This window comes from Muntiacus reevesi, chromosome 5 (assembly GCF_963930625.1).
Source record: "Muntiacus reevesi chromosome 5, mMunRee1.1, whole genome shotgun sequence".
NCBI lineage: Eukaryota > Metazoa > Chordata > Mammalia > Artiodactyla > Cervidae > Muntiacus > Muntiacus reevesi.
Genome location: NC_089253.1, coordinates 113,172,574 through 113,188,170, shown reverse-complemented (window position 1 = coordinate 113,188,170; position 15,597 = coordinate 113,172,574). Strand labels below are relative to the sequence as shown.

At 37.7% G+C, this 15,597-nt stretch overlaps 1 protein-coding gene across 2 annotated transcripts in view; it reads right to left on the bottom strand.

Annotated features, from left to right (window-relative positions):
• PLA2G4A (phospholipase A2 group IVA) overlaps window positions 1-15,597 on the bottom strand; it is a 160,990-nt gene that overhangs the window by 9,448 nt on the left and 135,945 nt on the right. For both annotated transcript variants that reach the window (XM_065937205.1, XM_065937206.1), the window contains 2 exons: window positions 11,802-11,986; window positions 1,000-1,195 (listed from right to left, as the gene is read on the bottom strand). In XM_065937205.1, coding sequence (XP_065793277.1) covers window positions 1,000-1,195; window positions 11,802-11,986 — 381 coding nt within the window. The remainder of the gene's footprint in view (window positions 1-999; window positions 1,196-11,801; window positions 11,987-15,597) is intronic.

Below are 15,597 nucleotides of genomic sequence, written 5' to 3'. Positions count from 1 at the left end.
TCTCTTACTAAGGTTTCCAACTTCACCCAAATAAATTATTTGCACTTGAACCATTTGCTTGGAATTTGCTTCTGGTGGAACCCAAACCCAGACATTAATTAACTGTCCTCATGTCACAAGAATCCCTCCACAACCTGTTTTTGAGAACTAATAGTGATAGAAAATTCAAAATTGTCTATGCTTTAGGTATTTCACTGTTCAATAACTAAAAATTCCAGCTAATTCTTCCTTCTTTTGTGTTGAAGTATGACTCAGGAGAACCTCCACCTCTATTGACCTTTCCTCTGACTTCATCCACTATCTAGAAAAAGATCACTTTCCTCCCCATAGTCTCAAATCTTCCATGACTATTTTTTCATCTTTTCTTTAACAGCTACATTTTCTGGTCTGAAAATAATATAACTTTGAGGCATTTAGTATCTTGCCGGTCAATCTCTAGCTCTCCTTCTGTTAATCAGTATCTTCTAGGATATAGAAGAGTCCATAGACTCCTTTGGATGTGGCAAAACAAAATGCCGGTGACTTGAACTTGATTCTCTTTTTCTAAAGGAATGTAACATGGTGACCTGAAATTATTATCCATATTATACTGCTAGATTTCATGAATTTTTACAGTCAGTTAACATTCCCACAATTTTTTGCACGATTTGTTCTGAAACAAGGCCTCCCTTAGGAAGGTAGCAATCAAAATATTTAATAATGCCTATGACAAGGGCACCGATCCATCAGAACAAATATAACCTGAGATTACGGGGTTAAGCCCCAGAGGCTTTACTGAGCTAGTTAATCACCCTTCAGTTTCCGGATCGTGAGGAACTCAGGAGACTCTGGTGAGAAAGAGGGGAGTGCTTGGGGGTCTCAGGACGGCGGCCATTTACCAAGGTGAAGGAAGTGATCAATGTTGGAACAGCTGGTACGGCAGTGCCAGCATGAACCGCCTGAATGTCATTCTTACGCTTTATCAGCTTTCTGCCTTACAGACTGTAACTCCCGATGTACCTGGAGCCTTGTACTTTCTGAAGCTGATGTTGGCCAGAACAAAGTGAATGATAGTCGGGCAGTCTTTCTCGACATCAGGATTCTTGGGTTTAAAGACATAGCATTCCTTCAGTCCTTCTCGATCGAACACGTAAGGATCAATCTTTGGAAAGGGGAGCTTGTTCATTTTAGCCCACTTTTCTGCAAGTAGAAGTTCCTATGGAAGAGAGGGAAAGATCATGTGTTCAGCTGCTCTGCTCATCATTCACTATTCATTCATTCACTAACCTACGATGTGTTAGTATGCTTCTTGCTAGAGATGAGAAACAATCCTGTTCTTAAGAAACTTATCAATCTCAAAAAATACAAAATTACTCCATAAACAAACTCACGATCATTTTTTTTAGTTCTTTATATAAGGCTAGTTCCATAGGAGGCATTGGGAATATTATTAATGAACTGAGCTGACTGAAATTACCCTGATGCAATTGCCAGAGATTCTGGGCAGGCTTTCCCGGTGGCTCAGGGGTAAAGACTCTGCCTGCAAAAGGGAGGCTCAGGGAAGATAGCCGGAGTAAGTAGTGGCAACTCACTCCAGTATTCCTGCCTCGAAATCCCATGAATCGCAAGAGCTGGACACAACTGAGCGACTAAACAACAACAACAACCGTGGGTTCTGGGCATTTACAAGCCACGCGAATGTTTTTTAACCCTTCAAAGTTAAAAAAAAAATCCGTTGAGGCAGAATGAGGAGCACTCTGTTACTGAATTTTTACCTGCATATTCTCCACAAAACTGATTAAAAATGAATACATCTTATGAATGCAAAATCATCTGAGCTGCTCTGAATTTGCTTCTTTTTTCTTGCTTCTTTTTATGAAAAGAAGCTGTTCTGTTGACATGTAACATGACCAAGAAGTACATGTTTGCTGTTGACTACTGAGGTTTTAGGTTTGTTTTCGCATCAAGGATGACTAATAGAGGGTAAGCACAAAAAATAATTAATTCAAACTGGAGAACATAAGTCAATACAGAGAGGTGCAGTGAATAGAGCTTATTTATATTGAAATGCAGCTTAAAGGCACAGGCGACAAGTAAGAAACAGACCGCGGTAGCGGGGAAAGCACAGACTCTGGGGCCTGACTGCCGGAGTTAAAGTGCACGCGCTGGGACCTTGGGTATGTTCCCTGAGGTCGCTGCACCCAACACCCTCAAATATAAAATAAAGATGGTAATAATACATACCTCATAAGACTGCTATCAGAATTAAATCAATTAACATGAGTGCAGCAGTTAGTAGCATGCCTGACACATATTCCTTTCTCTATGCATGTTGGCCAAATAAAAGTCAGCAAAGAGAGGAAAAGATTTGGAAGGGGGAAAAGTGAAGAAAGAAAAGAAGCAGGAAGAGAGAGAGCAACAGTATTAGGGAATCCCTGAAGAGCAGAAGTTGTAGAGAAATGATCACTACCATCTTAAATTTTTTTCTAAACTACTCTTGTCATCACATTGATTCCTTCAGTGATAATTATTAGTCGTCAATCTAAGCTCTATGCTAGGAGGTGGGGACATAATGGTGAGTAAAACTCTTGTTCTTACAAGGTGTATGTAGCCTGGTGGATGAGAGACAGTAGTCAAACAACACTTTAGGTTTAAAACTGTGGCAAATGCCATGAGGAAAGTATTTATTTGCCATGAGATTTTGCAGCATACCTGGACTATTTCCTCACAGTGTATATGAATTTACTCAACATTATGCCTGAGCACCTATGTTCCAGGCATAAGAGAGGCGCTATCCTTGAATACTTGGACTTTCCTGGTGGCTCAGATGGTAAAGTGTCTGCCTACAATGCGGGAGACCTGGGTTCAATCCCTGGGTTGGGAAGATCTCCTGGAGAAGGAAATGGCAACCCACTCCAGTATTCTTGCCTGGAAAATCCCATGGAAAGAAGAGCCTGGAGGGCTGTAGTCCATCAGGTCGCAGAGAGTCAGACACGACTGAGTGAGTGAGCACACACACACAATCCCAGTTTATCTACATTTCAGCTGTTCTTATTTCTCAGCAACTCATTTGTAAATAAATGAGCTGTAAAATAAAGTTGATACTACTATCTTCCCGAGCATTGCTGTGAGGATTAAGCAAGATCATGTATTTTTATAAACTCAGTAATTTATATTTAAGAAAACTATTTACTTATTTGTGAGCTTTCCCCCATAAATTATTTTTTAATTGGATGAAAATTGCTTTACAAAGCTGTGTTAACCTAGTTAAGAAAATAGTTACTTTAAAATAGCACCTTAAATTTACAAAAAATGCTTTTCACTGAGCTTTCACTGTTCCTGATGCTTCTGGAATGTCATGAACATTAAGTTGATCGACTCTCTCAATGCCATTTACTGAGAAATAAAAATCTGGGAAAACAGATTTATATTAAAACATTTGTTCCATAAACTGTCAAGCTAAATGTGATTATATTTCACTGAAAATCACATACGTACACAGGGACAGTTGCGTGTTTGAAACTTGAGACACCTTATCTCTAAATCCTTTTTCTTCCTGTTCAACTGAATTATTCAGCCTGTTATCTCTTGTCTAGCACTGTTCACAGTTATTCATTGATGATTATTCAACATCAAAATAAAACCAAAAGTTCGCACTGTGGAACTGCATGAGAAAAGGGAAAGAAAGGGCTCCCCAGTGTTTACAAACATGACTCAAGGATATGACCAACGACGTGTGAATGTGTGGAGAAAGAGGAAAAGGGAATGGCGTGAGGCAAAAGACCACGCTATTTTTAGATAGATATTTTATGCAGGAATCGGGAAGTGATGGAAACTTTCCCTTTCCTTATATGAGCCTGATGTGGAAAGGATTAAAACCCGATGACTATAAAGGCAGTGATTACAGGATGGAAAAACCGTCTCCTCTCCGCTGTCTCGTTTTACTGTTTGTAAAGGCTGAGAAACAGTGACACAACTATGAGTGGAACAGACAAGTTTGAAAAGAATATTTCAAAAGAATGCAGTGAGCAAAAAAATTGCTATTCCACAAATTACAGCAGAACTGAGCTCTAACCATCCATTTTGGTTACTGCTTGACACCTCAGATTTCCACAGACAAATTCATGGTAAATTTACATAGTATTAACCAAAATGATTTTCTGTGAAGATAAAAAGTTGAAAGCATCCTTCAAAGAGATACTTTGTAGGATGTTTATATTCACCTAAGAGTACTAAAACACTTTGAAAGATAGGAAAAACAATCTGTATAATATAAAAATATGTACGAACTATAGTGTGAATGGCATATATATGCCATTTTATTTATTTATACATGTAGATAAATCTATACTTTAAATTTATTATATATGAATATATATAATAAATTAGCTTTTCTCCAGAGGAAATGAGGTTTTTTTCTCTATATACCTAGGGCATGTGTTTTCTCATTTTTTAAAATCTATTTTTTAGAATGGATAGAGGAGTATAACTGTGCAAATAAATTTACAGAATCTAGAAAATTTTTGAAGGAACTAATGTAAGATACAATGGATAGAAACACAATCTAGAATTCATTATTTTGTGGTTATGATCATTCTCACTTCCAAAAAAAGGGCTAGGATCCCAGAGCTTTACAATGCAATAGGCACAAAAATAATTTTCTGTATCTAACAGTGTACAGAGTACTTTACATTTCTCCTTAGTACTTTTTCACTGAGAGGTTACTATACATTCACAAAAATATGCAAGGAGAAATTAATGTTGGGTATATTTCCTCACGACAAGGCCTCTAATCCTCCATGACCAAACAGGTGTAGTGGGTCGAATGGTGGCCCTCCAAAAGATAAATCTCTGCCCTAACCCCCCAGGACCTGTGAATGCAACCTCATTAGGAGAAGTGGTTTTTGCAAGTGTAATTAAGTTAAGGGTCTGAAGAGGAGATCATTGTGGATTAGCTGGGTGGACCATAAAATCCAGTAATGAATGTTCTTATGAAAACGCACACACACAGAGGAGGCCATAGGAAGATGAAGGCTGAGATTGGAGTGATGTAGCCACAAGCCAAGGAAAGCCTGGAACCACTGGAAACTGGAAATGACAAGGAAGAACTCTCCTGTAGAGCTTTTGGAGGGAGTGTGGCCCTGAAGACACCTTTATCTTGATTTCTGGTCTCCAGAACTATGAGAGATGAATACATTTCTGTTGTTTGTGGCAATTTTGCTGCTATAACCCCAGAAAACAGACTTAAGCAGGAAGCCTATAAAGGCTACGCTCAGTAACATGCACTTCCCTTCATCAGCCCTGTTGGACTAATGCCCAACAGAGCTAACACTTGGACTGGTTTGGCCCTGATGGTTTAACCCAATTTAACAATCTAAGTACAACGTATACAGAAGTTCTAAACCAAGGAGCATGCCATAATGTCAACAAATAAATCAGGTTAGTGTTGAAAAACACAGATTCTTTTTTGTATTATTTGTGGTGGTGGTTTAATCACGAAATTGTGTCCGACTCTTGTGACCCCATGGACTGTAGCCCAAAGGGCTCTTCTGTCAATGGGATTTTCCAGGCAAGGATACTGGAGTAGATTGCAATTCACTTTTTCAGGAAATCTTCCCAATCCAGGGTTCAAAAAACCCAGGTCTCCTGCATTGCAAATAGATTCTTTTGGAATAAAGGAAGCCCCTTTTTGTGGGTAAATGAAATTTTGACCTTGATAAAGTTAATTTAGATACATTACTTCTATAATTTGTAAAGACTAGCTACTTTCAAATTTCCTTTTAATTCTCTTGTCCTTTCCCCCTTCCCTCATTGCTTCCTTCTCTCCTTTTCTCCTTCTTTCTTTCTTTCCTTTTATTTTTAAGAGGATGAACTCATTGTTCCAGCTTCCAGCCACTAAGCATTTAAAAGGACACTGAAAAACAGCTAGATTCATGTCCAATATATGGCAGCATAATATAAAGTAACATAATTTATGGCATAACAATCCAAATCCATTACTCTACATAAAACTTCATAAGCTAAAGGAAAATATCTACAATGGTAAACTCCGAACTTCCCTGTATTCCTTGCTTATTCCTCAAAACATCCAAAGCTTTTTTCCCCTACCTTAAATTCAACCTACTTATTTTGCAGACTTGACTGTGAAGGTACTGGCTTATTTTTATGACCAATATGAAGAATAAATCTTATTAAAATTTATCTTGGATGAACCCTACAGGTAAACTAAATTTGCATGGCATATATCTAAGTTATTAAATGGTAACAAAAAAACTTGATAAATTGAAACCCAAAATTATTTTTTCCTAAATCAATTAATAATACTATTTAGACTAATGAGGTTCTGTATATTTGGACTATTATTAGAGTGTGTAGCCACTAATCTACAAAAAACAAAATCCTTCATTATCACTGACATTGACGTCATGAACTTTCTAGGCTAGTTATAAAGTAGATATAATATGAACTGTGTTGCCTTTATCAAAGGCATGATATCCATCATTCTATATCTCCCTGACAAAATCTGAGATTTAACTATATTTATGACATGCCTAAGAAACATAGTTACTGGCTGTAAATTTTTGCTCAGGATTTATGCTCTACTCCTTAACTTCAAATGGTATCCAATTTCAGTCTCACAAATAGAACATTTGTTGGTGTCATTGCTGTTTAGTTATTAAGTTGTGTCTGACTCTTTGTAGCCCCATGGACTGTAGCCCACCAGGCTCCTCTGTCCATCAGATTTTCCAGGCAAGAACACTGGAGTGAGTTGCCATTTCCTTCTTCAAGGGATCTTCCTGACCTAGGGACTGAACTCACATCTCCTTCACTGGCAGGCAGATTCCACTGAGCCACCAGACAAACCACCCAAATAGAAAATTATTCATTATTTAATTACCTTAAAAAATCATATCGCATATATCCAGGTATTGCATTGGAACTTCCCTGCTATCAAAAACTTCTATGTACAATTCAATTTTTATGGCTCAGGAGTAAAGAATTTGCCTGCAGTGGAGGAGACACAGGATACCCGAGTTCAGTCCTCGGGTTGGGAAGATCTCTGGAAGAGGGCATGGCAACCCACTCCAATATTCTTGCCTGGAGAATCCCATGAACAGAGGAGTCTGGAAGCCTAGTCCATAGGGTCACAAAGAGTCGGATATGACTGAAGTAACTTGGTACGTAGTATACCTATAATAAGTATACCACTTTGGTATGAATAGTATTTTTAAAATATTTTTTATTAATTTAAAAATTATATCTGAGGAATCTTTTAAATCTATATTGAAATGCATATTATTATGACAATCTATATAACAATACTCATAAGTTTAAAAAATCATTTTCAATATTCCAAGTGAGACTGAAAGTTTCATTTCACTCACTTTGAATTTTATGAAGTTCATTTTTAGAGGAAAATGTATCATATATAATATATTACAATTTCTTTTATATTAAGTCTCTGAAAATACAGTTCACTATTTCCAGAATGATAGGTTTCATGCTACACCAAACCAATAGTTAAAGGATATATTCACATAGGAGGAAGAGCGTAAGGTGTAAGGAATTGACAAAATAATTCTAAAGCACATCTATGAGCATAAACAGCTGTAATATTTTTCCATGCCAGTAAAGCCATGTAAAACAAGGATTTGCCTGTGCAATCTAATACAGTAATATAAACTGGTGCAGCTTTTTGGGAAAGTGATCTGGAAATGCTTATTAAAAATCTTAACATATACATATCTAAGAATCTAAGTAAGGGAATAATAAAAAGTGTGATTAAAGATTCATGTGCAAAGATGACAATTAGAAGAAAGAATTGACAAGATAGCAATAATCTAAAAGTTGAAAACAGAGCACTGATAATAAATTCTTGCTTATTCATATAATAGAGATATCATTTTGTGTTTAAAATTATGTTCTAAAAATACTGAATGGCATAGGAAAATGCTTACAATGTAACTTTAAGAAGAAAGAAGCAGATTACAAAAATATATGACCCTGGTGTTGATACACACACATATGTACACATGTATGCACATATACAATGAAGAGAGAAGAAAATAAAAACAAAATATCAGCAGCTATTGTCTATGAATAGCAGAAGCACTTGGTGTATTTTTATGAGTATGCTTTTTAATCAGAAATAGTGAATCAAAGTATGTTTAAAAACTACAATAAAGTACAATGGCTCTTTTCAGAGGTACAAAGTAAAATTCTAAAACCTTCTAATATTCATTAAGGTAGTGGAGCTCTGATTCATGTATAAAATGATGACTTTGACATTTTACACTTCCATTGGTGAACTGAATAATCAGGTTCTTCCACCTCCAGAATGAGCTCCTAAATTATCACAGTGGAGTCATGCATTGAAACTCACCTCCCCATTGCTGCTCATCCATCACCAAATCCTGGTCTTGGTTTTCACAGTCACCCTCCCTGGTGCATACTTCACTGTCCTACACTTATATTACAGTAAATCCCTCTTAATTTTAACCTTTTGTTCTCCATCCTCCAATTCATCCTATTTTCTGTTATCACATTAATCATTCTAAAATTCCAATTTCATGAAGTCATTTGTCTGCTGGAAATCCTTCACTGATTTTCCATTTGCTATCATCCAATCATAAATTCTTCTTTACAGCCCTCCTAATGGGAGTGTAAAATTTATCACTTTAATCAAATCACTCCTCAGATGTGCTTATTGCCATTTCTGTACCATTTTCATCCTATTTCACTTATTTCCCTGCTTATCTACTCCAGAACACACCAATCTATTTTTGAATGGATCTCCTACAACACACATAGTTGTCGTTGTTGTTTAATTACTAAGTCAGGTCCAACTCTTTTGTGATGTCATGGACTGTAGCCCACCAGGCTCCTCTGTCCATGGGATTTTCCAGGCAAGAACACTAGAGTGGGTTGCCATTTCCTTCTCCAGGGGATCTTCCTGAATTAGATTCTTCCTGAACCATTGGCAGGTGGATTCTTCACCACTGAGCCACCAAGGAAGCCCAATACACATAGTTGTATAAGTTTACATAATATATATAGTTACATAAACCCAAATAACTACTTAACAAGAAAATTTCTCAATTTCCTTCCAAATGACTTGGGTTTAGAAGTCTCCCCACCTGCCAAAAGCTAAAATGTTTTAGACATCAAGGACCACATTTTACCACTAACTGCTGTACATAGCACAGAAAAAAGAATATACATAGTATATATAAAGCCAGGTAGCTAGTGAAGTGAAAAGAGCGCTAGAGTCTCATCCTGGATCCTTGGAATCTGGTCCAATTTAACCATTACTTACCTAGTATTTCCCCAGCCAGATCCTGGGCTATGTTCTTTTTTTTTTTTTGAGGTGGACCATTTTTAAAGTCTTTGTTGAACTTGTTACAATATTGCTTCTGTTTTATGTTTGATTTTTGGCCTGAGGCATGCGGGATCTTAGTTCCCCAACCAGGGATGGAACTCATGCCCCATGCATTAGAAGGCAAGGTCTTAATCACTGGACCCCTGGGGAAGTCCCCTGGGCTATGTTCTTTTCATCCATTGTTGTTTAGTCACTTTGTCATATCCGACTCTTCTATGACCACCATGGACTGCAGCCTGCCGAGTTCCTCTGTCCATGGGATTTTCCAAGCAAGAATACTGGAATGGGTTGCCATTTCCTACTGCAGGGGAATCTTCCCAACCCAGGGAGTAAACCCATGTTTCCTGCATTTCAAGCAGATTCTTAATGGCTTAATGGGAAGAACTTTCACCCATTATCTTATTTAATTTCTTGGCGTGATGAGGTTTCTTGTCTCATCAATCCTTGTTTCCTTCTCTGAATACTACTAACTACATCAAAAGGTGAAATATGAAAGCACTTTTAAAATAAGAAGCTTATATATGTTAAAGAGTTATTATAACCATTATTGGGTCTTGAGAACATCTTAATTACGTACAATAAAAATGAAAACAAGTCCAAGGACCTGGGTCCTTATCACCAACTCTTCCTAGCTGGGAGATTGTGAAACATTTCACTTAATCTCTATGAGTACCTGTTTCTTAATCTATGAAAGGGAGATAGCAACTTCATTTCTATTATAACATTTCATTCATTTACCCACAAAACATATTCTACATACCATAATTTGGGCTAGCACTTATAAAGCAATTAGAGTCAAATGATTAAAACAAAACACAAATACACACACACACAACACACACACACACACAAGTTAATGTTCTAGTCTCCAAGGAGTTCACAGAGAGTGGAAGCAATATGTATGCAAACAAATATAGACAGTACAATATGAAACTTGCTATGTTAGGAGAATTTACTAAGTCTTTCGTACTAAAACTATACTTGTGGAGGTCAAGAAAAGTACTTGAGCTATACTGAAAGGAAGTTTGAAGTCAAGGCGACAAACAACATTCACGTCTCACTTAGATGTTTCCCAGCACTCTTTCCACATGACCCTCGTTAGAAATTGTCCTTGTTTCTTCAGACAGGCAGACTTGCTATCCTTGTAGCCGAGGCTCTACCTCCTCTCTACTCAAAAGATAGTGCTGACAACAAATTCTTCTAAGAGTTAGAAGTCATCGCGTGAGTGCTTTTCCATCTTCCCATCTCTGTGCCTACAGCTAACCTCCAATCCACGCACAATACCCCCCTTCTCTCTTGTCCCAATATGGATGTATCTAGACTCCTCTCCATCGGTGTTTTTGTATCTCCCTTCCACTCCCCGCCCCTATAATCTCCCAGGGATGTGATGCTATTGTATACGTCATCTCTCCTTCCACAACATTGCTTCATTCACAAGTCCTAGACATCAAAACAGTTAAACACACTCAAGGATTTCCAACCCACCCCTCCACACACATGCAATTTTCCTATTCCCACATCCTCCTGCAGATATAGTTCATTTCCTTCTTCCTGGAATGGTTTATAGGATTGTCTCCACTTTCTTAACTTCCTCTTAACCTTCAAATCACTGCAGTATGACATCTGCCCTCTCAGCCCTATTGAAACTGCTCTCTTCCACTTAACCAAAGATATCTTGTTGTTAAATATCTTCAGTTAGTTTTATAACACTGTATACTTCCTTCGTTTTTGTCCTTTTCCCCAGACACTGCTGCTGAATCATCAAGATACTATTCCATGTCCTCTTCTCTCCTCATGAGTATACATTCCCCATGCATAGCTTTGAAAAGTGAGAGCAAAAGTCATTCAGTCATGTCTGACTCTACAGTCTATGGAATTCTCCAGGCCAGAATACTGGAGTGGGTAGCCTTTCCCTTCTCCAGTGGGTCTTTCCCACCCAGGATTGAATCCAGATCTCCCACATTGCAGGCAGATTCTCTACCAGCTGAGCCACCAGGGAAGCCCAAGAATACTGGAGCAGGTAGCCTATCCCTTCTCCAGGGGATCTTCCCGACCCAGGGATGGAACTGGGGTCTCCTGTGTCCTAGGCAGATTCTTTACCAACTGAGCTACCAGGGAAGCCCATGTATGGCTTTACTTGGCTTTACTTATGTTTTACCTGCTAATTCTCAAATTTCAGCCTAATTTGCTTCCTGAACTTCAGATATATTGCACTGTTCTTATCCTGCTCAGGACTATGAACTTGAATGAAGCTTGGGAAATCAAATAAAGGCTTTGTTAAGTGGAAAAGTGATTGAATCACATCTGTGTTTTAGAAATATTACTCCTAAAAATGTAGAAAATAGGCTAAAGGGATAAGAAATCAGAGTCCAAAAGACTAAGATAGCTACAAGACATGCAAAAGAATGTGGTAGACGATGGATGCTATATAAATTCTCCTTACCTTGAACGGAGGACTGGAGTCACTTGGTCTTGCAGAAAAGTCAAAGGAGATGATGAGATCAACTCCCCTCTGAGGCCTCAGGATCAAGGGGTATGGAAGGTTAAATGTGAGGCCACTGTCCACCACGTGAATCTTTTTACTTTTGACATCCAAAGGCTCATATATCTGCTCAAATTCATCAGGATCTTTAAAATGGAAAGAAACAAACAGAATGGATTAAATGATCACTTAACATTATTTAGAATTTAAAACTATTTGTTATATAAATATGTGAGAAGAATTCCATATGGCTAGGCCCTCAGGCCTTGGAGACTCTATCTGTAATATCAGAGTAAAAGATTCTATCAGTAAGAGTGCTGTGAGGAATTTCTTTTTTTTTTTTTTTTTTAATGTGGACCATTTTTAAAATCTTTTTTGAATTTGTTATAATATTGCTTCTGTTTTAAGTTTCGGTTTTTTGGTCATGAGACATGTGGGATCTTAATTCCTAGACCAGGGATCAAACCCGCGCCCCCTGGGTCTTAACCACTCAACTGCCAGGGAAGCCTCTGCTGTGAGAAGTAAGTGGGATGAAACACTGAAAATGCAAGTAAGGCTCAGGCCCTAGGAGTAAGTTTAAGTTGTATACCATGAGCCCTGTCCTAGGATTACCTACATTACATGGGTCTTTACTGGTTTAAAAACACTTCCTCAGGCATCATCTTGTTTAAGACTTAGAACAGACATGTGAGATAGAGGATACTATAAATGGATTAAACAGAGATGAAATTCATCTCTAAAGTGGCCTAACTAGGGAGTGGCAGAGTCTGAAGGATCCCACAAGCATCTCTCTAGGTGATGGAAGTCCAGGAGAAGAGTCCAGTCAATTGAGCAAACACACATTGTCTGCTACTCTTTAGGCACTACTTCAGTGCTGAACAAGCGAGGCAAACTCTGCTCCAATAGAGCACACTGCTGGTAAGTCAGTAAACAAACATATTAAAAGATGGTTCAGGCACTGATAAAAGGAATGAAAAAAATAATAGAGGGTAATAGGATCGGCGGGAGGGGGGGGGGGGCTTCTCTGGTGACTCAATGGTAAACAAGCCACCTGCCAACGCAGGAGACGTGGGTTTGATCCCTGATCCAGGGAGATCCCCTGAAGAAGGAAACGGCTACCCGCTCCAGTACTCTTGCCTAGGAAATCCCATGGACTGCAGAGCCTGGTGGGCTATAGGCCATGGGCTGCAAAACCATGGATATGACTTGGTGACTGAACAACCACAACAACAATAGGATAGGGAAGAGCTTCAGGTAGATGGTCAGGAGAGACCCCTCTGAGAAGGAGACTTTAAGACCAGATTCAGGGGCTTTCCTGCTAGTCCAGCAGTTAAGAATCTGCCTTCCAATGCAGGGGACATGGGTTCAATCCCTGGTCTCAAACCCAACTTTAACAGCTATCCATCCGAAATTTTTATTGTTTAACAGTTTTATAAGGTAAACAACTATGAGTCTGTGTAAGTTTTAAAATATTTTACTAAGAAGCAGGAAAATTTTTATGTGGGTACTTTTATTCCTCCTAAAAGCAGCTTTATTTGAGTGTATAGAATATATTGTATAGTAGTAGTGCTCTGTCGCTTAGCTGTGTCTGACTCTTTGCAACTTCACGGACTGTAGCCCTCCAGGCTCCTCTGTCCATGCGATTTCCCAGGCAAGAATACTGGAGTGGGTTGCCGTTTCCTTCTTCATGGGGTCTTCCTGAGCCAGGGATCGCATCTGTGTCTCCTACATTGCAGGCAGATTCTTTATCACTGAGCCACCTGGGAAGCCCATATATTAGTAATTTCATATATAAGATTTACCAGAAGACAAAGGAAATATCATTTATATCATTTTAAAGATAAAGAAACGAGGCCCTAATAGATCCAGTTTAACACAGTAAGAAGCAAGATTCAACGCCTGGTCTAAAGCCTATACACAGTGTCACAATGTCACTTCAGAAAGTGAGTGGCACAGCCATAAGACTAAAGAGTTTTGAAATGGGTAATTTAAAAACACAATAACTGTAATGCACAGAGGTAATCTACATATGCATCTATCAGTCATGAAAACCACATTGATATGCATATTTCACAAAGAGCATAAAAAGTTAAAAACATTAATGGGAATATTTATTTACAATGCAGTGATTTTTCCTAATAAAAAAACTACAATGATAATTCACAAATAATTTTTTTGGTTTCATAAACTGATGCTTTAAATTTCAGCTAAAAGATTAACCAGTAACAGACTATTCTCTCTTATTTTATTTGATTTGCTCCCTCTCATCATGAAAGTGATAGTCTCTTTTTCCCTCTTTTAAATCCAAGGTTACATTTGAGAGAAAAATCTTTATGTAGACCAACTCACAGCTCTGGCATGTAGCTAACCACCATGATTCCAACTATCCACCTAAACTGACAGGAAACAATGTTTCTTAACTGTGTTATAAAAAATACAGTTTTGCAAGATATTACCAGATAGTCTATGTAAAAAAAATAAGAGTTGCATGATTAAATAGGTTTGAGAAATACAAGATTCAACAACTTAAAGTAACAGCAAATTATAATGTGCGTGCCCTATTTTCCTTACTATGCCTTTGACTAACAGCACTTTTTAGAGGGGATGCTACGTAATCCTGATGATAACTCTATAAGACAGTTAACAACTATTTCTATTTTAAAGTCAACCTTTGGGGTAAACAGTAAGGTTTGTTACATACTCACTAACCTACAGGTTCACCGGGAGCAGGGTGCTGGTTTTTAGTTTCACTCTACTTCTCTCTTAATGTTTACTGAGGTTACGCTAAGTAATGGCACAGGACTGTCCAACTAACAAATGACACAACTGGGATTCAAATACAGCCAGTCTGCTTTTAAAGTACTATACTTGAGCGGTCTTTAAGTAGAACTTCTCAAACTCATTAGAGCATGCCATCGCTATGAAGTGGGAGATGGAGTTGTTAGTTTTACAAAACTTATTTGAACTTGATCCCTATTTATTACCATCCACTAAAATGTTATAGAAAGTTTGATAAGTGCCACTATGAAAGAACATCATCCCATAAATGAAAGCATACACGGTTTCCAAACCTGTGGATGAGTGAATCAGATTCTTTGATGGGTATGGAAACATGCTCTGCTTTATAACTATGAACCAGTTCCTTAAAGCGATTCTGCTATGAAAATTTTATCATGGTCATTTTACAAATACACCAACAGATTCCATTTACAATGCACAAATATTTGGATGTTTGTCTTTTGGACTCATCCCTAGATGAACTCATGTCTTGATTTCTTATTCCAGATGGCGTGTGTTGCAGAAGATAACATAAACACAAAAGTAAACAGGAAAGAAGTCACGTAACTAATGATCAGTTTATCCAAAATTAGTTTCCACAGGTATACAACTATTTTGAAGTAAACAAACAAAGGGGGTTTTATCATCTGATTTCTCTTGTTTTCAAAAGAGGGACTGCAAGGTGAAGTAATAAGCACGAAAATAGCACACTAACTTTTTCTCATTGTAGGTTGATTGTTTCAAGATGCTCAAATTTGAATCTGTTAAAATAGTAAAGTAAACGTGCAATTTTCCCAATATAATATATAGATAAGACAAAAAACTCTAAATATAAGATAAAAGAGGAATAACCTTAGTGTTTTAATTAAATTGTGGTGTTTTGACTATATGATAAAACTTTTAATGAAGACTTTATGAACCAATTTAACTACCATTTATGCTAAACCTCTTAACTTTTCATACCAAACACACAATCATT